Genomic DNA, 27,345 nt, shown 5'->3' on the forward strand with positions numbered 1-27,345 from the left:
CATTTTTTTACAGTTTCTATTAAGTCAGCTTGGCATCATTACATTTCATATCCTTTCCTTGCATTGTTTCTTTTTTTTTCCATACAGGAAATACTTGACAGACACTCAATTCTAGAGTGATTTTTGGGCTTAGATTCTGAACAGTCCATGTATCCAGTCAGTGTTTTCTAGCCTTACATAATAGATTGAATTTCTAGTGATGACCAAATTCCTAAGGAACGGCATTACTATTTCATACATAATGATTTTACAAACCTTAGTGTCTTTACCAAAAACCTTGGAATGGAAGCAAATCCAGTTTTCAGAAAGGAATAGCTTTCCTTGGTACAGAATTTCTTTCTGCAGAGCACAGGTAAAACCTAAAACACAAAGATATTCTATAACATTTAAGGTAGCCACAACCCACACTAAAACTCTGGCATCTTTTTTTGCTTTTTTTTTTTTTTTTTCAAGCCATAATTTGTTTGGGTATATGCCTTTTGATAAACATTGTCAAACCCTGAAATATTCAAAAAGTTTTAAGAATATAAAGAAGCTCAGAAGATTTCACAAACCTAAATTTAATTCAAAACATCTGAAAAAAGACTGAAATGCGTAACTTGGCTCCCGTAAGCCGAGAATCTTTTCTGAAAGAGTATCAGCTAGGCTCCTACAAAATTTTAGACTAGCTTTCTGTAACTGTATTATGTAAATATAAAAAACATAAATTAAATGTTTAAACTTTAAAATCTTGTAGGTCGTCAGCAGTTGTCTGGACCAGATGACCAACAGAGGTAGAACACATGAAAATAATCCTGCTTTTACTTCACAGCCACTGAGCAAAGCAATTCTCATTCATGAACTGCTATCCTTGTATTCCTTTCAAGAAACATTTGCTCTTCATCTCTATGTAGAATTCTCTTGTTAAAACTATCACAGGAAACAGCAGAATCTTTTAAGTCTTCCTCCTAACAGTGCTTTTAAATTTCAGAGCACCATCAACAAGAAAGGCCCAAGCACCTGACTGGTGCTGTCTCAATTAGGCAGTGCCTTTAGTGAGGGAGTTTCAGTACTAAAAAATGTTGCACTAGGTTACTTTGTGAAGAAGTGCAAAGTAAACTACAACTCCAAAACATGCCCAACACCTGAAGAATAAAGAAATTATGTTTTGCAAACACCCACTGCATTATGTTTTGGAAACGCCCACTGCATGCAGGTGAAGGCCTCGAAGCTACAGGCAGCTGTAGTTTAAGGATTTTAAATGTAGGTAGTGCCTTTTATATGTTGCCACAGTTGGCAGGTAACAAGAGTATTTTGGTCCACAGCCGGCAGTGACAAGGGTCTTAATACTTACTTTGTTTCAGTGGCTCATCAATGGGAACATCCAGAAACAGCTTATGAAAGTGTGCATTTGCCTTCAGCTAAAAAACAAAAAGCCCCACCACCAAAGATACATGCCTTATTAGATATTCTTATGATCAAGTGACCCATTCCACTGCATATTCTCCCAGTACCTTCTCATTTTGCCCATTTGCTTTTAGTAAATCCTCACTTTCACTATGTGGTTATAAAATCATTACCCTACACATATGAATAAAGGAAGCTGTATTCTTATATAACTGTGAACTATAATACTAGTAAACAAGGGTGCTCTTGTGGCAGTTATGCATTTATTCTTATTAGTCATAAACAAAGAAGTCCATCCTCTGCCCTACCTGATTTGAGGCACGTTTTTTCCTTTCAATCTTGGAATCATTCTTGATATCTGTTGTCAGGACTGGACTATCCGAACTGCTTTTTGTCCTGAAAAAAAAAAAAGAAGACGTGAGATACTTGATCTCATTTCATGTGTCTTTATAAGTTATCAACAGGACATGCTTGTCTACAAAACACATTAATCCTTCAGTAACAATTATCCAATTCTTCAAGGACTGTACAGCAATGAAGAGGAGTCTGTCTTAGTCTTAAACCATGCCAGTCCTCACTGAAGGTCTTTTTTTAATTTGGAAGGAATATTCTAAATTACTAATTGTAACAAAAAAAAAAAAAAGAAAGAAAAAGGCATTTTTACAAACTTAATCAGAGTGTATAGCTCCACATTTGTTTGTTTCTGGTCAACACATAAAATACTAAGCATGTTACTTAGTAATGTATGAAAAATAAGGCAAAAAATAGTAGTAGAGCATGCAAGGCTAGAACTGAGGTCTCCAATAAATGGAGTTATGATTGACAGTTGGATACAAAATTGTTCCTGTACACCTTTAGCCACCCACACTGGAAAAAGAGAAAACAACTATTTCTGAGTTGTTGGGTTTTTAGAATGAATACAGAGGAAAATCTCTGAGGATGAATGGGAAAATAAGTTCTGTTTGTTTGTTTTAAACAGGAGAAATTAATGACATGAACTGTTTAGAAAAACAAAACCAGAGGTGGGATAACACTGCAGAAATGAGAAAGAGAACATTATCCCTGAGCTACACTGCACGCAGAAGAAAAGTGCATAAACAGGCTATAAAAGAAGATAGCTCTTTTTAGAGGCCTTCAGATGCAGACTGGTGAAGATCATCAGGAAGGATAAAACACAATACAGCAACTTTGCTGAATGACTGGAAGAATGTGTTGTGCTGAGCAATGCTAATACCCTAGGGAAAAAAAGATGCTACAAGTTTCCACTACTGCACTGCATCTTGCATGGTAAGTCTTCACTATTTCCTAAACCTGTGAGGTTCACGGTTTCCAGTCAAAACTGTAAGGCTTTCTCCTGAAAAGGAGAGATCCCCACAGGTACTAGAAGTATAGCTAGGTTTAGGAAAGATTACACAGCAGGACTGATTTAGTCAGCAGGAGAACTGGCTGCATTTATCAGCTGGTCCCTAATAGCAGAAACAATACACACGGATAACCCCATATATGTTTCCATGCAATGTACCAGTCAAAATGAACAGCCAGCCTTACACAAAACCTATGCCAGCCCCTCTGCAGCACACAGTTAAATTGTATGAGAGAGATAAAACTAAGGAAGGTTTACATAACCAAGTAATCATTAATTTCTTTGTATTACTTCAAATACCTTCTCCTTAAAGATGCTTGAGGAAATTAAGCGATGCTTTGCAACTATCTGACCAGGTATCAGATATCTGAACAGATATGACCAACTATCTGCGACCAGAACCACGGTGGCAGGTTGACTGCTGCCTTTCGCACTGGCTGCTCAGCTGAGAGTGAAAGGGATGCAAAATCTGTATTTAAGTCCACCATGTGGTGGACTTCTGCTTGTCAAACTGACTGTGAAAGCGATGTAACCAGCAGAGGCACTGAAGAGTGCAATGTATTTGTTGTGGTTTAGCCCGGCCGGCAGCTAAACACCACGCAGCTATTTGCTCACCATCCCCCCTCCCTCTCTGGGATGGGGGAGAGAAACGGGAAAGTGAAGCCCGTGAGTTGAGATGAAGACAGTTTATTAAGACAGAAATAATAATAATAATAATAATAATAATAATAATAATAAACAATAATAATAATAAACAATAATGATGATAATAGTACTACTTCTAATAATGTGTACAAACAAGTGATGCACAATGCAATTGCTCACCACCCACTGACCGATGCCCAGCCTAACCCCAAGCAGTCCGGCCCCCCCACCCTGGCTAGCCACCCCTATATATTATTCAGCATGACCCCATAAGGTATGGAATACCCCTTTGGCCAATTTGGGTCAGCTGTCCAGGGTCTGTCCCCTCCCAGCTCCTACTGCATCCCCAGCCTGCCCGTTAGCAGGACAGAGCAAGAAGCTGGAATGTCCTTGGCTTGGTGTAAGCACTGCTCTGCAAGAATTAAAACATTGGGGTGCTATTGGCACTCTTCTTATCCTAAGCCAAAACGTAGCATTCTACCAGCTACTAGGAAGAAAGTTAACTCTGTCCTAACTGAAACCAGGATAGTATTTTTCCCTAGAACAGGAAAACTGAGACACAGCCCAAAAGTTCATATTCCCACTATTTTGGCTGCTTCTGGGGAATGACGTATCAGACCCTGGACATAGGCTCTGATCCCTGTTTGCTCACATCGTGTGCAAGGTAACCCACAACCGAGATGTCTGATGAATCTCGCCGTTCAGTTTAGCTTCTTGAATAGATGGTAAACATTCTGATTATCTCACTAGCAGAAACCTGACAATGCTCCTGACCATTACCTAGCAACATCAACTTTCTTCCGGTCATCAATATGTTCCACTTCACCAGTAGGAGTCTGAAGCAACAGAGTAGGTGATTTTCCTGGCTTTCTTCTTTCATCTGTTCCATTTTCTCCATCTGAACTGCAGAGGGGGAAAAAAAAAAGAAAGCAATGTGTTTTGCAGGATTCATAACAATGTCAAATGCCACTTCAACATGTTGACATTATTGCATATACTAAAGAACAAAATTATGACATATTTTGCACTACGGTCCTGGAAAGTGTTCATCTACTGACTTGACAGTGTTATACATCTGAACAGGTATGAGCTCCCGTACTGGAATTTCAGCAATGAGTAGAGACTCAAAAAACTGAAATACTGCCAAGGATATTTCAGTGCTTATAACATTTGCAGCTCTAGCTTCCTTTCCAAAGATAACATACCGTTTTGGAAAAATGCATTCCATGTTCAGTACTTAGAGTCAATGACTAATGGAAATTGATTTGATTGGCACTTTGGGAGAAAAACATCCTGCATAACAATACGCAGTGCTTAACAGAGAATTGGTGGTTCCATGCTCCAAGAGGAAGCTGGATCCTATTTTGCCTCTTTACCTTTTCCACGAGAATTGACTGGCATGTTTTTCACAAATGAAGGGTCCTCTCAAAGTGTCAAAAGCACTGACTTTACCAAGGCAAAACTTCTGTCACAGTGTGCTGTCCTTTCAGGGCACGTGGCACTGCCTCACATAGACTAAGCAACGAGAGTGAGCGCTAACAGATGTGTCATCAAAACACATCAAAGCACTTTCTCAGAATCCCCTTTTAATCATTTTCAAATACAATTTTTCCTCTAGATTTTCTTGAAATAAACATCATTAATAGCAGAGTATGAAGAACGGCAATACTTTAAAATAAGACATCACATGTATGGACATACAGACACACACACACCCTCTTTTGGCAGACGAATGCCTCAGCAAGATTATAGGATGATATCCACATTAGAGACAGACAAACTATGTTACCCATTAACTAAATGCCTGGTCTGAATGAGCCCATTTGCAGAAGTCTTCCATTGCAGTTTTTAATTTCTGCAATTTTACAGCAACAACACAGCCACTGCCATTAAGGGACAATGTCGTGACAACAAACAATTTATTCTTCCTACTAAGACAAAAGTTTTGCTGACACAGGTTTCGAGAGTAATTTAATTTACTTTGAAGGATGGGCATAATAAAATCCATTGCTTAGATTATACTTTGGTAAAAAAAAGATCAGAAGACACTCCTCGCATGGTCTTAGTGGAGATCTAGTGAGTTCAGTAATATCCTACTTAACAGCTACACTGGGGTTAAAGCAACAGGACCAAAGCTAGGCAAATTTTGCCTCGTTAGTCCCAGGATTTGTTCTCAAGGGGTCTTAAACTTACGTACAGCAATTATTCTCCTTCCTAATCCTTCCCCACCACTTACCCCTCCTCACAACAGGGAGACTGAGTTGACACATGCTAAGTCACATTTTTATATACTTGAAAAGGTTACAGCACTAATAAAAATCTATGAGGAAAAAAAGAAATAGTTTCCCTGTTGCTTCACTCCTGGATTGGACCTGCCTGACCACCAGGCACCAGCTTTAGTCTCAGCCAACATCAACTAGAATTAAATGGGGTGATTTTAAGTGGAATGCAGTCTTTTGCCTGAAAAACCCAAATAAAGAGATTTTACATCATTTGAGATTTTAAATGGATGGACCTGTCAAGCCTACATAGCAAAAACTTGCAAATCCTACAAATGTCTTAGCTAAGGTCTTGCTGTCTGTTATTTTTCTGTTCCCCAAATTTGTAGGATTCAAGGAAGGCCAGAGAATACCAGGCATTAGTGCTACGAGGAACAAGGTGAGGCAAATTTGTCAGGTTCAATCCCACCTGTGTTTGAAAAGAGCAGTGCAGCACGGAAAATCCCATGTGAATAAGGCTATGACACAGTGATATTCTTAAGAGGTGGCTGCTTGAGCCTAGAGCCCGACCAGCATCCTTCATCATTGCCATGGACAGCTGGCCTTTCTGACCTGGCAATACTCCTGGCAGGTCAGAGCAGCCTGTGTCACACCCACAGTTGCCTCCGAAACATCTCAAAGGTGAGGAGACTCACCCTCCTAAACACATTTGGCTAGTAGTAGCAATTGGGTACATTCCTACCAGCCGACAGTCTTGCTGTATCTATCCTTCACCCCTCTCCCGTGTGCCCACTTCAAAAACTACATAAGGATTTGTCCTCCTATTTCTGATATTTGTAGCTCCACATAGCAGCTGATTCCCTAATAGCTATTTTTAAAATATCAGAAGAATCTTATTTTAGTTGACCTTCTGGAGGAGGCAAGATCATAGGTATGACCTAAAAAACAGCACACTATCTTTTGTCAAGCCACAAGCAAATTAAAGCACTCCTTACATTTTTCGCGTCTAAGTCTGGATTCATAAACGCTTTCTGAAAAGACCACGGAAGTCAGCAATCCATGCAAAAATGAAGATCAAGGGCACTTAAGAAATCATATGGTGCTTAATACAACTGTTGTTGTAAATGAATACATGCAAATATCAGAGCAAAGCATGTAAGCTTTGAAACACTGGACTTTGCTGATATGAAAATAAACATTTTTCAAATTGAATATGTATCGTAGACTTGACACTACTACTAAACCTATTTAAAATAACAGCCGAAAGAAAAAAGTTGTCTCCAGTGTAAAGGAAGTTTGTCACAGGGAGTATTTTCAAGCCCAAGGGCTTGTGCTTACTATGGGATCATAACTTTGCTTAGATACAAGGATAAAATAAACACTAGTTATAAGCAGTGTAGTTAAACTCCTTGTAAAAATGTCTCTTTTAAGAACATACACCAGTAACTGACATAGGTAGTTTAAGATTAAATCACATAAAAAGGAAAATGGGAAGAAATAAATTAACCAAGGCAAACAGAAAATGTTTCATTCTACCGAAGTGCTCAGAGGTACGCTATCAGTCGCTGTATTTCAAAAGTCAGAGGAACTTCACCTCGTCTGATTTGAATTGTTTCTGTGAAACAAAAGCTTTCTGACAGACTGGTGTATCAAGCTCTTGGCACTACAGGAAGCTTTCTGAACTTCAAGTGCTTTTCTTGCTTGGAGCTAATCTTCCACAGCACCTGGAAAATTCAGAACTCCTACGAAAATATGCTGTGTCCCATTAATTCAGTGGGAATTTTTCAAGAAATCAAAAATTAAAGATAGGATGTATTTTTTTCCTTGTCCTTTTCAAAACTTGTTTGAATAAGAAACACTGAACAAAATAATACAAGAGATGTAGCAATAGGCCACAGTTTGGAAAGCAAGCCTTAAGGAATAACCCAGAACAATTGCTGTTTTTGAAAGCCAGATACAGTCTTACCAAACACTCCTCAGACATATGTAAAAGACCTCAAAAACTTGAGGACTGTTTAGTGGTTACTGTTTTCCAAATGCCCACATCCACACACACCTGTGCACAAAGCTTCCTCAGATCTGTCACAAAGACAACCCCGGGCTACTTGGTCTGTGTGATAACAGGTCTCAGAGAAGTTTGAAAGCCACGGAAAGTTGTTACAAACCAGTCCCTCAGTCCACAGATTACACAGCAGCTATGGAAAAGAAAAAGGCATCTTGAATACCCGGGGGCTGCAATTTCGATTGTCTGCAAAACCACAGACAAAACAGTATTTTCCTAGGGTTTAAGAGGAGTCAGTCAGCATTGCTCAACCCTGCCTCTGTGGACGAGGCATACATATTGGATTGTCATGTCACCCTGTTACCTTCTTCGTCTCTTTTATATGAAAAGGATTAATTTTGCAGCAGCAGCTAGACTGCTGCATTGTTGCAAAAGGTCGACCCAAAGAGCATGGAGCAACTTCACCTCTATTGTCCATGGCCAGGCTTGGTACAAATGGTCCGTGGAAATATTTATCATGAATACAAAGATATTCTGTATATTTCAGCTCATTTAGGTAGCTACTGGATTTACTGGGTAGATGTTAACAGATCAAAAAGACTTGTCAAAGAAATTGAAGCCGTGCAAAAGGCCAAAATAATAACAGTAGTGTTACCTAAGCTATTCTTACTGGCAGACATGAGTCTGTTCAGACAAAGGAACTGCTTATTCTTTCCGAAACTAAAAATTAAAGGGAGATGCTAAAAATGTCCCAGCAACCTGCTTCAAGCAGAGGTGACTGCAAGTGGGCAAGACAAAGCGTGCTGATGTCTGAAAGGACACTGCTAAGCACATCGCAGGCTGCCACCACTGCCTCAGCACAGACATCCCCGAAGGAGCAATCATCGCAGCCTTCCCTTCACCAGGCCTAACCATGCTGCAGTCTTAAATCTTCTTTCAGAAGCTATGTTCACTAAACATCTTTTCTACCCCAAGTAAGCCTGGACAAACCTTTTTTGGTCATGTAATCAGACTCTGGAGTGCTTCATCTGGTAAGTCTGCATTCATTCATACCTTTTATAGTTGAATTATTTCACCCCTGGACAGAAGAAAATACCTTTTTTTTTTTTTTTTCTTCGTAAACTCTCCTGTTGTCCTCTTCATAGAGCAGTACTGCACAAACCATCAACAGAGCTCAAGTCAATGATTTTAGAGCCATCTATTCCTACAAAATTTGGTTGCTCGGAGGCGAAACACCTGCATAGCCTGCAGTGGCTGTGCAGCCATGCTCCAGCTCTACATGGCACCCGGCACTGTTTATGGGGGAAAGTACATCTCCTGGAGAAATATGGCTCACAGTAATAAGTTTTAACCTCTTTCTAAGACAAAGTATCACTTTTACTGTGCAACTAGACAGCCAAACATTGTCACAGATCATCAAAAGGGGAAGAAAATGAGCTACAGTTACCTTACTCACAAAGGAATAGCAATCTGCTTTAACAGTGCTGTAATAGATGTTAAGGAGAGCCACAACGTATCCCAGCAGAGTATCTTTGGTATTTGTGTAATTTGACATCATACTTAGTATATAGCCTGTACTCAAGGCTGAAAAGTAAACGGGTAAAGCAGCTGTATGGCGCTTCTTACTCAAGTATTTTTATGACAGATATACAGCCAGCAGAGGTATTTGTACCCAAGATGGAAAAGAGCAGGAAAGCATTAAATGAAGAAGCAGAGGTGTAAAATCCTGCACAAGGGAAAGGGTCAATTTATTAATACAAATAAGCATGAACCAGGCTGAGATTCAGTTGCTTCAGGTTGTTTGAGGTGCAGGCTAATTCTCTTCTCATTAGATCATGGTCAAATATGGCGTAATGGAGGCAAAATCATACAGCAGCATGTTAGCCGAATATCATACACAAGTGGATGGAAGCACAGACCTATATACCACGTCCATGTGCTCCTTCATGCATTTCTTTGATGAAACTGGTCTGTGAACACAGGTGCAATCTTGACATCAGCTAGCATTGCCTCTCAGTGGCTAACAGCTTTTTAATTATTATTGTCTTATTTTTATATAAGTACTGAATTTCAGAATTATTATTTCAGAACAATTTACTGTGTTCTATTTCACACTTATCTCTAAGAACAGAATTACCTGTGAGTGTTACAAGTGTCTGTGAAACTATATTAAAAGGGTGAATGAAATTTTTGAGTTAATACTGAGCAATAAAGCTTCCAACACTGTGAAGGATAGAGGAAGTAATTTTTTTTTTCCCCTCCACTGACCAGACATTTCACATAATAATCAGATCAGGTTTCACACCACCTTACCACTTGGACATCAGCAAGATCACTGTGACACCACAGACGTCATTAGCAGGTATGTAAATTCTCTGCTCTAAATACCATCTATTATTAACTGGCTGTATTCCCTGTCTAATCAAAACCAGACTGCTATCAAGTTCCCCAGAAAGAAAAAAAAAAAAAAAGAAAAAGAATTCCCTGTGCTCTGAAACGTGATACACTATAACAAGATATTTTATTAGGTTAACACTAGCACAGGAACATAAGCCATTTAGCTCTCTTGTCTTGTCAGGAGTTTCCGTTTCAGATATCCACTTCAAAAAGCAAAAGCCCGCTCACACACATCTTCGCTCAACCCCACAAGATCCCCACGATGCAGTTTTTGTGGGAGTCTCAGCAGGGTGCCCAACAAATATTCATCTGAATGTAGGCATAGACAAGTCAAACACAAGACACAAATCTTAATAGACACATTTCTGGGAAAAAAAAAAAAAAAAGGTAAAAGGTCTCTGGGGAAGATACTCCTTCATTTCTACTTTGGACAGGAGCATGTGCTCTTTTCATTCTCCAGCTGGCTGGCAGCCTTTAGGTGGGAAGTTTTTTTCTACTTCCTAGCTCTAGCCTACCTTATCTTGTAACCCAGAAGCAGATAAAAAGCAGAACCATAATTCCTATTGAAGTAGTGTGCAGCCTTTTACTAAACCACATTTTTGTCTTTAGCTGCCACAAGTGACAGGAAAAAGGGAAGAGAAAGAAGAAAGAATTCCTGATCTATGGTTTGTTCAGGGAGCAGAAAAAAAAAAAAAAGAGCACAAAGGCACTTAGGTGCCCGGGCTACCAACTGTTCTACACCATATTAAATTAAAATAAATACTGCAACTGTACACAATCCTTGTGTTCAATATGACCGCACAGGGCTATATCAACTACATCTGCTACATAACTCAGGCAAAGGTGATACAGATCTCCCTCTGTACCTGCACAACTGAGGCACAATCACCAGAGCATACACACAAAGGTTTGGCCTCACTACTTGAAGTTACATCTCTGTTTTGGAGGAAGAACTCCAGAGCAACATGCCTCCACATGATAAAAGACTTGGCTGACAGCAATAACTGTATTTCTGAAAAAAAAAAAAGAATTAAGTAGTTATATCAGACTGCATTAGGATTAAAAAAAGAAAAAAAAAAGCAGCAGACACCAGCTACTGCAATTAACAATGCAGAACAGTTAGAGATCACAGGAGGGGTTTGGGAGCATTCCTACTGACACCTTTGTGTTTCCTAAGTGGCAGGGGAAGGAATAAAGCCATAAATCGGGAATCACTTGATCAGAACATTGTTTCATGGCTCTTTTAGAAATATTGACTCAATATCCTGCATATAAGCTATTTCAATCAATGTAAGGTGATAAAAAAAAATCATTTTCTTTCTTTAATCAGGGTTGATCATGTAGCAGTTTCTTTCATACCTGGCATTGACAACAATAATCCAGAATCATCAATGAGATTTCTCCGTGAAAAAGGTAACACTATATTAGCACAGAAAGTGTAAAAAAGTTATTTCATGGGATGCTTATCTACAACTTCTGTTCCTGTAGGATTCCCAGCAAGAACCATACACAACAAGGCTTAATGCCTAACTGAGATGAACATGATTATCTAATTGTGTCCATCTATCCTGTTTCATCATGCTTTGATCAGTTTCCACCCTTGATGGAAGGTGAAATAACTACTGGAGGCTTCCTGCTCGCCAAGGGTCTCGCAATGCTGAATTTCCCATAATTATATCTGCAATCTATGATGATGATCATCATCATTATGATTTTTTACTTGGGTATATCTCTTCCTCTACTTTGTGGAGCATTTCCACAGTCCATACGCTGTCCTCCATCACCATGCATTTGCTGGCCTTCATCAAATTTACATGGATTCTAAAATTCCCCATAGTTGAACGGACTTATAATATAAAAGTCCAGTGTATAATAAAATAATATTCCTTCTTGTCCAGAAAAATGTTGAACAAACCTAAATGGTTCTTCTTGAACTACTGTAACATAAATGGTAACTGCAAAACTACTATCAAGATTGTAGGCGGTCTATCTTTAGAAAGCCTAAACTAGCAGGAAAACAAAAAACAAAAACACACCACCTACCAGTAAGGAGAAAGGGTGTATTAGGAAACCTAGCAAGGGGGAGGGAAGCAGAAGGTAGACAGCCACTAGACAGTCTGATGGGGCACACATTAATAGTCTGCAGGTTTACCTTTTAAAGGGAGTTAAAATCACCCTTTAACAAATTAAAAAAAAAAAAAGTCAAAGTTAATGCAGCTCATTTTTCTGGGAAAAGACTTCATCATTTTCCCAGGGTATCTAACTGCAGCATTTCATCTGCCAGTATCTCCCCAGCACTCTCAAACTTAGAGATTCTTCTATGGCAAGATTCCCAGAGGGCTAAATCAATGAAGTGGCCACAAGAATGGATCTTTGTAATGGACACACCTAGATAGGATTGATTCCTGGGGGGCATCAGGAATTGCTGTTTCATAGTAAAGTAACTAGAAGGCTTCCCCCATCCATGCACAGAGGAAGAAGGCTTCAGACTGCCTCTACCTCCTCTGTCCTGATGAGTTTCTCTGCTGCCTATCTGCAACTTGCACATTATTTCCTGCCACTATTTCAGGAAAGTTTATTAACATTTCTCACCTTGGTGTGATTATTTTTCAAGGATGTAGGCAGAAGCCTGTTAGTGCCAGGTAGAAGACTGAGTTAAAGGAAGCGAGTATTTTGGTGTAGAACTGACGGCCAGTTGCTGGGTAATTAAGAAGAGGAAAACGTGTTCTCTTCGTACATACACTACAGTCCTGGTTCTCCCTTTTATTCAGGTGTCCCACATACCTGCACTTAATTCCATTACTGTACCAGGCAGCAAGCTACACCGTTTTACAAAGAAGAGGCAAGGGCTCTGTGCAGAGGGCTGTGTGGGAACAGCTTCCCATGTCCTCCTGCAGTCTCCCACTGACCCTCCTTCCACTGTCAGGAAGGAAAAACAGATGTTTTAAATATTTGTTTGCAATTTTCTGGCAAGAAAACATGAAAATGTCTCTAATTTTGGGTAACTCAGAGATGATCTAGAAAAAGCAAGATATTTATTTCCAAATAAAAATGGAGGAACAGGAACGAACAGGTTGTCCTACTCTCCTGTTATGTTCAGAGAAGGAACTTTCTGCGTGATGACAGTATTTGAAGAGACTGCTGCTAAGCATCCTAGCTGGATCCACACCTTCCTATCAATTTTGGTTAGAATAAAGAATATCTAAAGAATATCACCATGTGTCTCAGGTGTAACAGTAACACAAGTTTAAAAAGGCATGCGAGGTACATACAAACAGCAGCAATAACAAAAACAGCAGAAATTTAGCTGCTGGAAAAAGGTTGATCTGTATCAGATGTTACAGCTTTTAATGAGTAATAAATAACCTCCACTTACCTCTGTGCATATTCTATTTATCTTAAGTAATACTGTTAAGGACAAAAGTTAGTGTGCTGTGATTACGTGCAGGTCAGCCAAACAATTATCTTTTAACTTCACTCATAATTATTTGTCAATTGATATTACAGCATAACAAAAAGAAAAGAATGATAAAAATTGCGTTCTGCCTTTTACCCGAAGTACATAATTTGCTTGTAAGCATTTTCTACTGCTTTCAGTAGCACATTTTCCCCAGGATCTACAACCTATTTTAGCTCAAAAAAAAAAAAGATTCTACACCTTTCAAAGCCTCAGCCTGTCATTTCTTTGTTATACTCAGTAACTGGACATTACCTTGTGCCTGCAACTGTAAGAGGACAGAACATGCCACTTAATGTTAGCACTATCTTACCATTCAGTCACTCAGTGCCCTCACACAGACAGACTTAATGGTTTCAGGACAAATCCTGCCTGTAGTGGAAAACAGAAAATGCTATCCTAACTCACCAGAAACAAGTTATGTGTGAGAGGAGAAGCATGCTGACATTGAATATGAAGTGCTTTTTATTACATCTCTGCCACTTCTCCTTAATACACAGCATTTTGTTTTCAGAGATACAACTTCTTTTCCACCAGCAGTCCCTGCCGTAGGTTTAACAGCTCCTTAGACAGGTTGAGCACCACCATAAACGTCCCAAATAACACACCGCAAGTCAGAGAAATAAATGTCTTCTGAAGACAACACAATGGTTAAATCCCTTTTGGTTCCAGGCCATCCTCGTTGTCATTGAAGACCACTTGGAAAGTGCTATCTGACCAGGAACTTTTGGCTCACTTCGGAGGAACTCCATTTAATGATGAAATTTCCACACACCACTGTTTTGGATGTGGATAATGACAGCACACATCTTCCGTTCAGTGATACCTCTGGGGTTGCTCAAGCCCCTGAGATTAACTGCAGGCTTTGCAAAGAAGACATGCCTGTCACCAAATTTGCTAGAGGAGTCCATTTTCTAAATCTATATGAATGTATTTAACTCCGTGTAAAGTTTCCTGAATCACTAGCAGATAATCTCCTCAGATTTAACCTTGAAATAAAAATAAATAAATAAATAAATAAATAAATAAATAAATGGATACTTGTACAGCTTCAATCCGTCACAGGCACCTATCCCTCAGGGAACTGTTGTGCTGGCAGAAGGTTATGAAGCCATAAAGTCCATCTCTAAACTGAATATTTTAGGCATTCCTTCAGGAAGTACAGATTAGCATACACATAAATCTCTCTCCCCTGTGCACTGGAAAATGCTAAAAGATTCCATGAGCCTCCACAACTCTGCAAGGATTTTTTTTCAAGCAGAAGCCAGCACGAGCCCTGTTGGTTGCACACTGTTTCCAGAAAGTACATGGAGGGAAAGAACACCCCACCCTCCCACCCTGACATGCACACGCTTATTTAAGATATTAAAAAAAAAAAAAAAAAAAAAAAAAAAGCACGCACACACACAAAAATTTCAGTGATTCAACTTTTTGCTAACTCAGCTCCGAGTGCATCAAAACCAAGTCACAGCCCTTGTTCTTCAGCTGAACAATCCCGCCTGCAGACTCACTTCAGCCAAACCGAAGTTACTTAGCCTCTGACGTTAAGTCACGGTCAAATAAGCACAATGCTTCTTCAGGGATCCACTTCTCGGTTAAGGCAGGATTGGCAAATAAATTCTAGCTTTGTTTCCAGCTATGAAACGTGTAAGTGATTCTCTAGCTTATGACAAAGCATTTCACAACATCTTCCGCTGTGTTCCGCAACACCCAGCCTTTTTACCCCCCTGCTGCCCAGGTTAGGATTGCTGAAAACTTTGTAGCCAAAGACCACCAGGCTGCCCCCCACACCACACCTACCTTCTCCTGAGCAGCAAAAACGGAGGGCTAGGAAAAGGGCTGTAATTAAGGAGACTTTTCCATTTGTCACACTGGTCAGGACTAACCTCACTCCTGAAAGCACACTAGATCCAACTCTGAAGGATTAAACGCTCGGGGACAAAAGAGAGCATCGTGTAAAATCTCTCTGATGATAAATTTTATCATCAGGCTCCCGGCCCCATTCTTAAGCACTGAATCAGATATGGATCTTGCATACCTGAAAAGCTTCATTAGGTTTGGCACAGTTCTGTGGGGGGATCAGGACCCAAGGCTGGAAGTCAGAGGGCTCTGAAGTTTGGGGAGCTACACCTCCCTTGTTTCGTGAACTCTCTGATGTGACTACACCAGATGGGACGAAGGACGTTTAGAAGAAACCTGGGTTATTGCTGCTTTCCAACCAGAAAGTTATTTCTGGCAACAGATTTCACCGTGATACTTATTTTGGGGATACAGCTGCTTGGGGATCAGGGACACAAGAGAAAAAATAATGACCACAGACCCCCACAGACTTTCTTTTCAGAAAAGGCGCCAGTGGCTGGTAAGTTGCTCTCCTGGAGCCTGCTTCAGATTAAATCTTTGTGCGGAGTTTCCCTCCGGGGAGGAAAGCCCCCGAAGAGAGGCAGAAAGCGACTCTCGGGGAGAAGCTGCGGCTTTCCCAGCGCCGTCCTTCCCCGGCGCCAAACTCCTCGCACATCGACGGCCACCACGGCGGGGTGGCAAATGGCCAGGGGCACTCGCCACCTCCCTCCCCGGCTAGCCAGGGACCCGTCCCGCTTCCCCGACCCCTCCCGTCCCGAGCAGAGGCCGGGGCTCCCCGCTACTCACAGCCGCAGGGCGCCCCGGCATTCCCGCCTGCCGCCGGCCCGCCCAGCCTTCGGCTCCTCCGCCTCGCAGCGCTGCTCTGTCATGAGCACCATGGGCACGGCGCTGCCTCACGGCCGCCACACACCGCCGGGTGCCCGGGACAGGCCGGGCAGGGCCGGGCCGGGCCGGGCCGTGCTGCCCCCGCCCCGGGGCGGGCGCTGGGGAGGCGGATCCGGAGCTATGGAGGCTGAACGAGCAAATGGCCTCCGAGCGGCTTCGTAGGCGGGTGGGGGCGCTGAGGCGAGGTGCTGAGGGGCAGCCCCCCACATACACAGCTCGGTCTCCCCCCCAACCCCGCCTGGATATTCCTTCCACCTGCCAGCTCCCCCCAGGATTGTCGTTTTCCTTTCTTTTCGGGCTGGTTTGTCAGCCCCGGTAAATCACAGAGTTGTGTAAAATCAGACAAAAAGTAACAGCCCCCCCCCCCCCCCCCCCCCCCCACACACACACCCGGTGCTCGTCAGGTCGAGGGGGCATTTGCTCGCAGCCCGGCAGAGTTTGGCGCAAGCCACCCTACCTGGCACGAAAGGTGAGCACACACATAGGGAGGAAAATGCTCTCCTTATCTGGTTAACACCGGACAAATAGTTCAGTTTGGGGAACTAGTGTTTTCACGAAGCACCGCAACGCAGAAGGACGGAGTCTGTGGCTTTAGGGACGCAATCTAAAAAAGGCCAACCTTGGGATGAAAGTTTGAAAAGAAAAGAAAGAAAGAAAAAATGAAGTCTCTAGGAAAAGGTCGATTTTCATGGCTTAATGCATTAGAATATATCAATGAAATTAATAGTAGTTTTATCACATTTTCTTCTTCTACACTCATCTCAGCCACCAGACTCACGGGAGGTAAGGGCAAAACACATAGAAAACTCCTTGTGGATATCAGAGTAGGATATAGATGCTAATGTATCTTCCAGTGGCATTGATAAGATTCAGAGATGCTTGACACTTGCACAGTATTTTGAAAAGTGAAAGAACTAAGCATTAGGTAATGTTGCAATATATTCAGGAAATGGCTAAAGAGAAACAAGTGTTAAAGGTTAAAAGGATCAGGACTGCCAAAACTGGTTGGACATCCTGCAGAAAATGTGAGATTAATTTCTGGTCTTAACTAGACCGGATGGGTTTTGCTAGCTCCAGTCCTATAAAATGTAAACTCTATGCACCAAGCTGGGTGGGAAGTAAGAATTTTTAAATAGCTGTACTTCTGGGAGAAACCATTAACTAATGTTTATGTATAAGAATGTGAAAACCAAGGCAAGCGCAGAAAAACAAATGAGCTGTAGTTTTAGGAAACATTACCCTAACCTGTTAGGTCCTGTATCTGTGAGACTTTGCTGCCTTATCCTCCCCTGTGCAGCACCTGAGCTGGTTTGTCATTCCCTCCGTCACCACTGTATGCCAGACACAACCAGTGGCTGTACAGCGGCGTCCTGGTTATGGAAAGGAAAACAGAATAGGCCCCAATTCAGGTGTATGGGCTGTGAGTAGAGCTGGAGCTGAAAGGCAGTGCTGTCTTCCTGTGTCTGTTAGGATCCAGGACCCTTGGTTGGGATGCAGCAACCTGTGTGAGGCTTTGGGTTCCCTGGGAGCTATTCTCACTGACAGTGTGCATTACCGTGGCATGCACAGTATGTCTAGAACCAGCAGAAAAAGTAACTGGCTTCCCTTTGTTCTGTTTTTGAAGGCCTTTCATTACTGGGATGCACTGCAAATGTATCAGTTACTATTTTACTTTTCTTGTGTAGCGCTGCTCCCTCCAGCAGAATAATGCTGATTTACAGTAGGTGAGAGTCTAGCATTTAGATATTTGAACAAAATCATTTGCCTTTTGAACACTTTGGCTTTCAAGCTCTGACTACAAGCTCTAGCTACAGCAGAGAAATGCTACTGCTGCCTGTTTTGCTCACTCCTCTCCAGAGATTTCTGCCTCGACCACAGTGGTGAAAAAATTGGGAAGAAGCTGCTTGGCCCCTGGAGCTTAGTCTCTGCAGCTGTAGTTTCAGCCAGCTCCATTCTCAAGGTATGCAAAACATTCTGCACTGAATAGTCAAGGTATTTGCTGTAAAAAGAAAGTGACATTCAAATAAATTGATTCCTGCAGCATAGACACTAAAAGTGAATCCTTACTAGATACTTTATTCCATATCATGGTATCTTAACCCTTGTCAGAGACTTGGTTCTGGCAAGTTTTCGATATTGATTCCTCCAAATTTTGTTATTTTCCTTTAATATCAGTGGAAGTAATAAGCCATGGCTCTAGCTTGTTGTTTTTGGAGGATTTGGAAAAGAAACTCTGTGGACAACCTTTGTCAAAATGTGCACAGTGCAGCAGCTCCAGAGCAAACGACAGATTCCAGAGTGATAAAAACTGTGAATGCCAGAATTCACAGTAGTAAAGAGAGAGAGAGTAGTAGTACAAGAGGTGTTATATTAAACTATCAAATGTGCAGCTGGTCATGTGGGTGGAATATTCTCAAAAGCTTTATGCTTTTATTTTTATATGCTACAGCAAGTCTTAAATATGCAAAAAATCACACAGGAGCCTTTACTGTACAGGTATAATTGCTGGTGTATAATAGATATGGTAAAGTGAGTATGTCAAGATGAAGCCATCAACAACAGAGAGAGACCTGTTGTGTGAAAATCTGAACTGTATTTTTCTAGCTGGTGAAGTTCAGACTGGGGAGAGAAAAATAAATTAGTGTGTTAAAATTTCAGATTACTATTTAATACCTGCAGTACTAGTGATGCCAGGTAGGCAAAAATTGACAAGCTTTTGCTCTGAAGAGTCTCAACTAAAGGGTCAAAATTTCAAAAGAGGTCAGGAATACCTTTTTCAATAAGTAGGACCTTAAAATTATGTATAACACAGTGAGTGAAGAAAAACTAGAGCTGAAATACTATGAAAAGCTTTTGTTTAAAAAAAAAAAAAAAAGATACATATGAAAACAGTAAAATTGAACAGGGAGAGACTCACCAAGTCATCAAGTTCATTCCCTATCCCTATTCTAGTGTTTGCTATCATCCAGAGGAAGTCCTTAATCTCCACTTGTCTTGAATAACATGAGGAAGGGAAGGGTAAAGGGGCCCAATGAGACACACCTAGAAAGTCAGTATAAAACAGCAGTAGGACTACCACTCATGCCTAGGGATTCTTGGATATAATATGGCCAATGAAAGATTTTTTTTTTTTTTAAAAAAAAGGCAATCTAGCTGGAAATAAACTGGGTCAGAAGAGATTGTGATAATCAGCATTATTTAACTTGTATTTTTATTTCAGTACAGTAATTAAGGATATTCATAACGTATTTCTCAGTTTATATGGTGGATATCAGCATGCCTAATGTGAGCAAACTTCCTTGGGACAGAACAAAGCAGGAAGTGACTACAGTGACATACAGGGATGTATATACATGACTACAGTATATATTGAGCACATATCTATCTACTCAGTAGAGAATTATTCTGTAATTGTTTGTGCCATTCCTCCTCCTAAGTCCGCAAGTTTTGCTCTGAAAGGTAAAAGCCAGAAGTACTCTTCCATCTGTTCCTCTCAGTGTTACAGCTGATTTCCATGTTAAGAAAATTTTGAGTTTAAGACTGCGTAAAACAACTTTCTAGGAGATGGATGTCCCTATGTTGAAGATGAATTTGAGTACCTAAAGCTTGGTCTGGTGTCTTCTGCATAATTAATGAAGTCTGCTATCTGAAAGACTGTACTTTAATGTTTCATTTGCAATACTAGATGCAGAACAAAAGCTTTTCTACTTTAAACTGAAAGCAAATCTGATCTAAAAGAGAAGCCTCTACTACAGTAAGTGATGATTAAAATAAAGTCATTGAGTTTTATCTCTCACAGCATATATTATTCTTTCATATCCTTTGTCTGTTACAAATTTCAGTACAAAGTCAAATAGTAGAGAACTTGTAGGTAAATTTGGCTATTATATTCAGTACAATGAATTTCTAAACCATAGTGTTACAGTCTAAATGCTTTCCATGAATGAGGTGATTTTTATCAGAAATGTCAATTGGAAAGGTTTCTCAAAAATGACAAAATCAGGTGCAATCAAAAAAAAAAAAAAAAAAAGATACAAAAAGGTACAGCCTTTATAGTGCCTCAATACTATTACTTTTGAATGGCAGACCACATCTCAAGTTATATCTTTTCTTCAGTTTCCTATATGATATTCTGCATTGTTAGGATTCTGTAAAAGATACTCAAATGTCTTGGGAGCCATTAAGTGATGAAAAAAACATTAAATAAATCCTTATATTGCTCTGTGGAAATACAATAGGAAAGCAGATGTATGATAAATAGCATACGACTGGGAGCTGTGATAGTACCAGACACAAGTTAGACGCATTTGAGAAGATGTAAGTTAGTAAGAAAAATTAATTTCCAGAATGTATGTAAAGCACCCACAGGTCACAGTGAAATGACTTACAGCTTGGGAGGTGCAGACTGCAAAAGAGAAAAAAAAAATATGCTAAAAGAGTGGTCCAGCACTGTAGAAGGTTACCCAGAGAGGCTGTAGACTGTATCTTTGGAGGTTTTGAGTCTCAGCTATATAAAACCACACCTGACCTGATTTAGTGTTGGTGATACTCCTACCTCAAGCAGGAATGCTCAGAAACATCTGCAAATCACTCAGCATACTTGAAGTGTGCTCAAAACGAATGGAATAAATCAACATTGTAAACAGTCAGTAGAAGATAACTAGTGCCAGAACGCAGTGAGAGTTTTGGCAGTTTTGGTTAGGTGATCCCCATTCCCTGCCTGGATTAATATTTTCATAATTTATTCCTTTCTAAAAGCGTGAGATTGCTTTATAGAGACCTCTGGCAAGTGATAGGTTTCATCTGATCATTTTGCTAGAAGTCCTATCAACTTATCCATCCCTGTTTTGGTTTAAAGGAGCCTAGATTACTGTGTTGGTAGTACGGCCCTTCAGACAGGGAAGTGCCTGGGGCACGTGAACTAGGCTGGCTTTACAGCTAGCTGGAGCATTTCTCACCATAGACAGTGAGGGATGCTGAGGCTGTTCGTTGTGGCTGAATACTGAAGGAAGTGGATGCAGCAGACCACACTGAAAGTATGCATTGTAGCAGCCAGCAGGAAAAAGCAGAAACATTTTCACAGAAAATTTATGGGGTATTAGTAATATGGCATCAGCCTCCCTCATGGTGAATGTATAATAACATTGCACATGTATTCCATCAGCACATTCACTGTCATTTCAATACCAATGCCCTTCACACAACTTACTGTGTAAAGTCATTGAAGACACACTGCATACTTACACAATGCATCAAAAGAAAAATATGACAAAGGGGGGTTAATGGCAATATGCAGCCTCAGCAAAGCACAGTGGAAGTGGTGAGGCAAAGGAACATTCTTCTCTCCCCAAATCATTCATGGCAATTTTCTCATATTCTTAACACAGCAGCCTTGGTACATGTAGTAGTTCATTCTTGCTCTCTACGAGATGGCATTCAGCCAGCTGGCACTGCTGAAAAGCACAAGTCACTGTCTCCTCATATTTCATGAGGAAAAAAAGCAGTCATAGCATATTTCCCAAGCAATACATTGCCCTGGATGCTTCACGGATGGCACTGTTATAGAATGTGGTGATGCCTAGATCTTGTCCCTAATAATGAAAGTACCAAATCCCATGGCAGTAAAATTCATTTATTTTCTGCATTTATGACCATCATTTAATGCTTTGGCCAGCTAGGCAGCAAGAGCTAAGTAAAAATATTCCTTGTTCTGCTGTGGTGGATCAGCTTAGCTTGATTTGTTTGTAAATGTCCAAAGGAAATCCTGGGTGTCATCCACGTGTCACTTTTCTTTGTGCAGATTATATGGACAAAATTTTCAATCCAGGTGCACCAGTATGTTACGGCATCAAACAGATTACATGTCTAATGAATAATGATGAATAACGTGCATGCATGTATGCAGTTTTTTGATCTGTGTGTGGTACAGGAGTGTATATATACATACACCTTCTTGGACCACATATACATGCATTTACACATTCATTGTACATCTAAATTTGGTGATCATGTTGTGAAGAGAATCATTCAGTCTCTGAGGAACAGCAGTATATTAAGTACGTAAGAAAGTGAAAGCTAGCACAGCTTCTTTGAGGATACACTGAATCTTCCAAAAATATATATATGCATATGAATAATTATATATATATATAATAATATATCTATTGTCCAGACTCTCCGGGAGCTTAGAAAGGTATTGCTCTTATCCTGAGGACAGCAAGCTTAAAGTGAGGGGCACAAGAGAACAAGATGACATGAAAAAAATCACGATGCTATGGGTTCTCACAATCTACACTGGAGGTGGTTGTGAACAATAAGCTGGATGATAATAATTACTGGATGGACTTGTGAATTATAAACTGGATGGATTTACTGTTTCATCTCACTCAGAACCAGGAGTTATATTATTCTGAGGAAAATATTACCTAGGTACATCCTGGATAGGAAGGCCATACAGCATGAGCACCAAATCCCAGATACAAACCACTGAACTGTGAAGTGTTTGCTGGTGTTTCAAGTACTTGTAATTAAGCTATAAAGACAATGTAATATGCCTTTCGGAGTGTGGTAGGTATGTACTTATCTCTTTAACTTTACTGCTTGGACTTGTCTGAACTAAGCCTCAGCCTCACAACAGTACATTGAATATGTTTCTGAGGTCTGTAATTTTAACATACAAGAAATTTTGCTAAAAAAAAGTTCACAATCCCATATAAAAATTTTCAGCAAGAAAGCCTAAGTGTATGGATCCTTTGTTGTATCCAAACAAAAATGCAACTGCAATAAAAGTCATTACAATTTATGTTACACATTGTGTTACAAATATGTATATATATTTCTCTTATTCTGTTGTAGGAAAAATATTAGTGGCAGATCGGAGATAAAAAAAACTAGTATTTAATTAACTGGTTTTTGGTGCATCACATTGAAAAATCTCTGAAGATGACAAGTCAAGAGGACCCTTTTGACTTCCATTCCCATGACTATGCCTTTAGAAAACATAATTCTATAATTCGTTCATATTATTATTATTATTATTTTTTCTTTCTGATTTTTTAGTGTTACCTAGTATCAATGAATGCCAATGGCCAATGCTGAACCCCCGCTTCCCCTTCCTGCCCAATCCCTCCATGCCTTTTTTTTTAAGGTATCTGATATACTTAGATCTTTTATGCCTGCAGTTGATTGCTGCTAAGGTTGATCTTAACATATTTAGAAGTATGACATTCACAGACCTTCTGGTCTAAATCTGATCTAGTCACTAGTTCTGAATCTAAATTGCTGAAAAAACATATTTCCTTGTGTTCAAAGTATTTTATTTTATTATTTATTTTTTCAGATTTGTTCTGGAGGTTGGTCAAAACCAGAAGGCTTGAAGTTTATCTAAAGTTTAGGAGATCTGGATGCAGGATATTGACTCACATTATAAAGATGAGTTCCAGTGGGGGAGTTGAAATCCCCATTTTCTGGCCAATATTTTGAGACTACTGGAAAATGTTTCATTTTGATGTCAGAGTAACTCAATACATTCATACTGATAAAATGCTTAATATACATGTGTCCACATCTCTCTCTGATCTATTATGCATGGGTGACACCTCAGCTATAGCTTCAGAATCATAATTTGCTTCTGAAATCAGTTCTGCTCTGTGTCAGGAATAACATGCTGCCATGGTGATAAACTGTGAGCTCCCTAGTCTGAAATGTTAATAACCCCATGGATGCTGGAAAATTTGTGCTCATCTGCATGGTGCCAATTACAGTGAGGTGCAAACGGAAGTGTATAAAAACTTGGGTATATTGGCAGTTTTGTGCCTCAGGCATGAATAATTAGGATGAACAGGAGCAATCATTAATACAGTTAAATTGTCTCTGTGGATACATCTTCATTAATGGGAAATATCCTTTCAGAAAATAGGATGGTATTGAAAACAGCATGTGAAACCGCAGAGTCTGCATTTCTTTTTCCCAAGAGTTGTTCCCTTGATTTTTCACGTGCCTCATTTTAGATAAGCATATCATGACTGCATCAAACACACGAAAAGCAAGTTCAGTGAGAACAAGCCCAGTCCAGCTGCTAAGCTCACCGTGTGCTATCATGCATGCTTCTTATTAGATTGTCTTGTATTTACAGCCTGTTATTCTGTATTTTCTGCTGATGGAGGTATAGTTTCATGCAGAGCTTTATGATCATACGATTCCTTCTTACTGGAGAAGCAGTTGAATAAACTCTATTTCTGGAAGGCCTGCCCCCTGCCACTTGCTACTTGGCAGGGAGGTCGATTATTGAGAAACACAAGGCAAAGGACTCTGTTCTTTGTAAGGGCTGATCATGTTGCTATCAGAGTGTATATGGTAGCTTTTTGTGTACAAGTTATCTAGCGGTAAATAAAAAGTGGGTAAATCTGTCTGCTCAGAGTTCCAGGCTGGAGAGAGAAAAGAGGGCAAACTTCTTGTTGCCCAAATTACAAGTGGTTAAACATAACCTACTTGCGTTGAACCCTCCGTCCACCACTGTATTTACTCTGTACTTACTTGCCTAACTGGAAAAGATTAAGAGAAGCATAAAAATACATGTGTGGATGCTGTTTTAAAAAACAAGCTCTGACTAACTACTTCTGGGTAAAAGCCCCTGAGAGTTCTAATTAAAACTTTACATTTGTCGTTCCTTATTGTGTTCAGACTGTTGGACATTAACTCTCTGACATTTGAGTTGTAAGAAAATACGTTATACAGGTATAGTATTAAAAAGCCCAAATAACATTTCACAAGGGGAAAAAGGAGGCCAGCAGACTTATTTATACTTGTGACCCAATTAGTGATACAAGCCATCACCCAGCTACAAAGAAATTTAATTTAGTCACACAGAGAATAAATAGAGGTGCTCCCTGCAAATCAGTCTTCAAGGTGGACATGAGCAGATATGAAAGACAGAGCTTACTAACGAATTTTAATGTTGGTTAAGGAACAATAAATATTTAATATTACTTTGAATAGCTTTTTAAAGATAATTTATTCATAATGGGTTGACATAGATAGTGGTGATGTTTACCTGTCCCTCTCCTGCAGTAGATGGGAAGGAATAAATGCGGAGTGCCAGCAACCCTCTGACTCTGCATTTCCTCATTTATCCATGCTGTCTAAAATGTGCATGATTTGTCCAGAACTCTTCCCTACAATGAATTCTACCTCATTATAACTTCACAACCCAAGTCCACACTTCTAAAGAAAAGAGATTTCACCTTGACAATCATTTGCAATTGCTCTATCAGAAAAGCCATTAAAAATCTCAACTTGCATGAATACTCCTTTTTCTGATGGTAGAATTTCTCTTGAAACATAACTTAATAAGCATTGTAAAGTTTCCTATAGGCCAAAACATACACCAAAATATTTTGTCAAATTCCCTGTTCTAACCCAGTTTAAATTTGTTTTGTACAGAGATAGTAGATAGTATTTGATGACCTTGCAGAGGTCATTTAAAGACTTGAGTTTATATACTAGCATACACACTCAAAGACCTGCTTCAGTCTAAAAGTTACACGAAAAGAGAACAACGCCTTCCTGTCCCCCCCCCCCCAACAAATTCCTCCTTCACACTCCCCTTCCCAGTGCAATCAGTAATGCAAGATAAATTATCATCTCTGTGTGCATTGCCTTCAAAAATTAAGCTTCCCCATCAGGGTATTTCCACCATTGTGTCTGTACCAGTGCCCTCCTACACTGCTCCCCTGTCCCTCCCTGCATCAAGTATGTACAGAGCACCCAAACGCCCCTGAATTTACCTTATAAATACTGATCCAGAACTCTCTGTAGGGCTGACTGGAGGAGGGTCATTACTTGACTTTCTGAAGCTGCTCTGACTTTCAAAATGAAAAACTGAATCTTCCAAGGAATTCCCTTTTCTCATCATGTTAATGGTGCTAACTGCAGAGTTAGGTAAGTTTGGGTCTGGAGCGATCCTTCAAGCGCACAGCCTTTCACTGCTGTAGGAAATGCATTCTTGGTGTGACTCCAGCTCGGGCTGGTTTTAAAATCAGTTAATCAGTAACACATTGATGTGACATCACAAGTTTTTTTTTTTTTCTTTTTTTTTTTTTTTTTTCTTTTATACCTGCAGCACTTCATAGATACACTTTGAAACAAATTTCACCAAATTTATGTCTTTGGAAAGTTGGTACAAATAGCAATAAATTGTTTGGATGAATTTAAGAAAAAAAAAAAGGCAAGAACTCTTAATTCAAATGACGTTGCATTGCCAGGCTTGTGCTGAAAGTAGTAATATGATCTGTCAGAAATTCTACTTTGTGAATTATCTGCTGGTCTCTAATTTTCCAAGTTTGAACAACATGAGTATATGTTTCAGAGGTGACTATATCCACCTGTTCTGACATGCCAAAGTCATTATATTGCATTTCTGCAGTAACATATTTGTGCACATGCATGAAGGTAGTTGCCATGAAATAAAGTAATCACAGTTTATCTTAAACATGGAAAATCTTTTTAAATCTCAGTGCACCAAACACCAACTGAACAAAGCCAGTTTGCCTAATCATTTTTATTTATTCATTTTCCATAGGAAAGGGCAAACATTAACTACAAAATTGCTTGGTTTTCTGTTTGTTGAAGATGACTATAATGATTAGGTTAGTAAAAGAAGTGATAAGGAGGATTTATTTAAATTGTGAACCCTCCTATAAAACTGAAGCAACACCCCAAGATCTCCAGAACTTCAGCTAATCTTCATTTAGGGTCTGCATGATAATAAGCCCTAGTCTGTGAGACTGAATAAACATGCGGAGTGTAGCTCTCTCTTTCTCTTGTCAGTATCTATAAATAGATCGTGAAACAATACAAATGCATTTGGACTGTTCTCATATTTTGCTGCTAAGCTGAATGAAATCTAGTCAAACTATTCTGTTTTTCTGAATGTGTCATTCCCTGTTCAACCCTCCCTCCCCCCAAGTCCCACCTTCCTAAATACTTAAAACCCAGTCTTTGCATTTTTAAAGATAAAATTCATTTTGCAGACAGTACTAGACAAACTGTAATGAACTTTGCAAATGACAGAAACAACAGGAAGAACAGTACCTATTAAAATACAGGATTAGCATAACAGTCAAGAAGTAAA

At 39.9% G+C, this 27,345-nt stretch overlaps 1 protein-coding gene across 4 annotated transcripts in view; it reads right to left on the minus strand.

Annotated features, from left to right (window-relative positions):
- Positions 1 to 26,225, minus strand: part of GRAMD2B (GRAM domain containing 2B) — a 41,491-nt gene extending 15,266 nt beyond the window's left edge. For 2 of the 4 annotated variants that reach the window (XM_068666663.1, XM_068666662.1), the window contains exons 1-5: positions 26,000 to 26,225; positions 4,175 to 4,297; positions 1,695 to 1,782; positions 1,334 to 1,400; positions 256 to 359 (exon numbers count right to left, since the gene is read on the minus strand). In XM_068666663.1, the coding sequence (XP_068522764.1) occupies positions 256 to 359; positions 1,334 to 1,400; positions 1,695 to 1,782; positions 4,175 to 4,297; positions 26,000 to 26,127 (510 nt within the window). In that variant the 5' untranslated portion in view covers positions 26,128 to 26,225. Of the gene's footprint in view, positions 1 to 255; positions 360 to 1,333; positions 1,401 to 1,694; positions 1,783 to 4,174; positions 4,298 to 16,115; positions 16,320 to 16,671; positions 16,834 to 25,999 lie in introns of those variants that run through there. The other 2 variants (XM_068666665.1, XM_068666664.1) reach the window with 2 other exon arrangements.
- Positions 26,226 to 27,345: the final 1,120 nt, after the last annotated feature.

Source organism: Anas acuta, chromosome Z, assembly GCF_963932015.1.
Source record: "Anas acuta chromosome Z, bAnaAcu1.1, whole genome shotgun sequence".
Taxonomy (NCBI): Eukaryota; Metazoa; Chordata; class Aves; order Anseriformes; family Anatidae; genus Anas; species Anas acuta.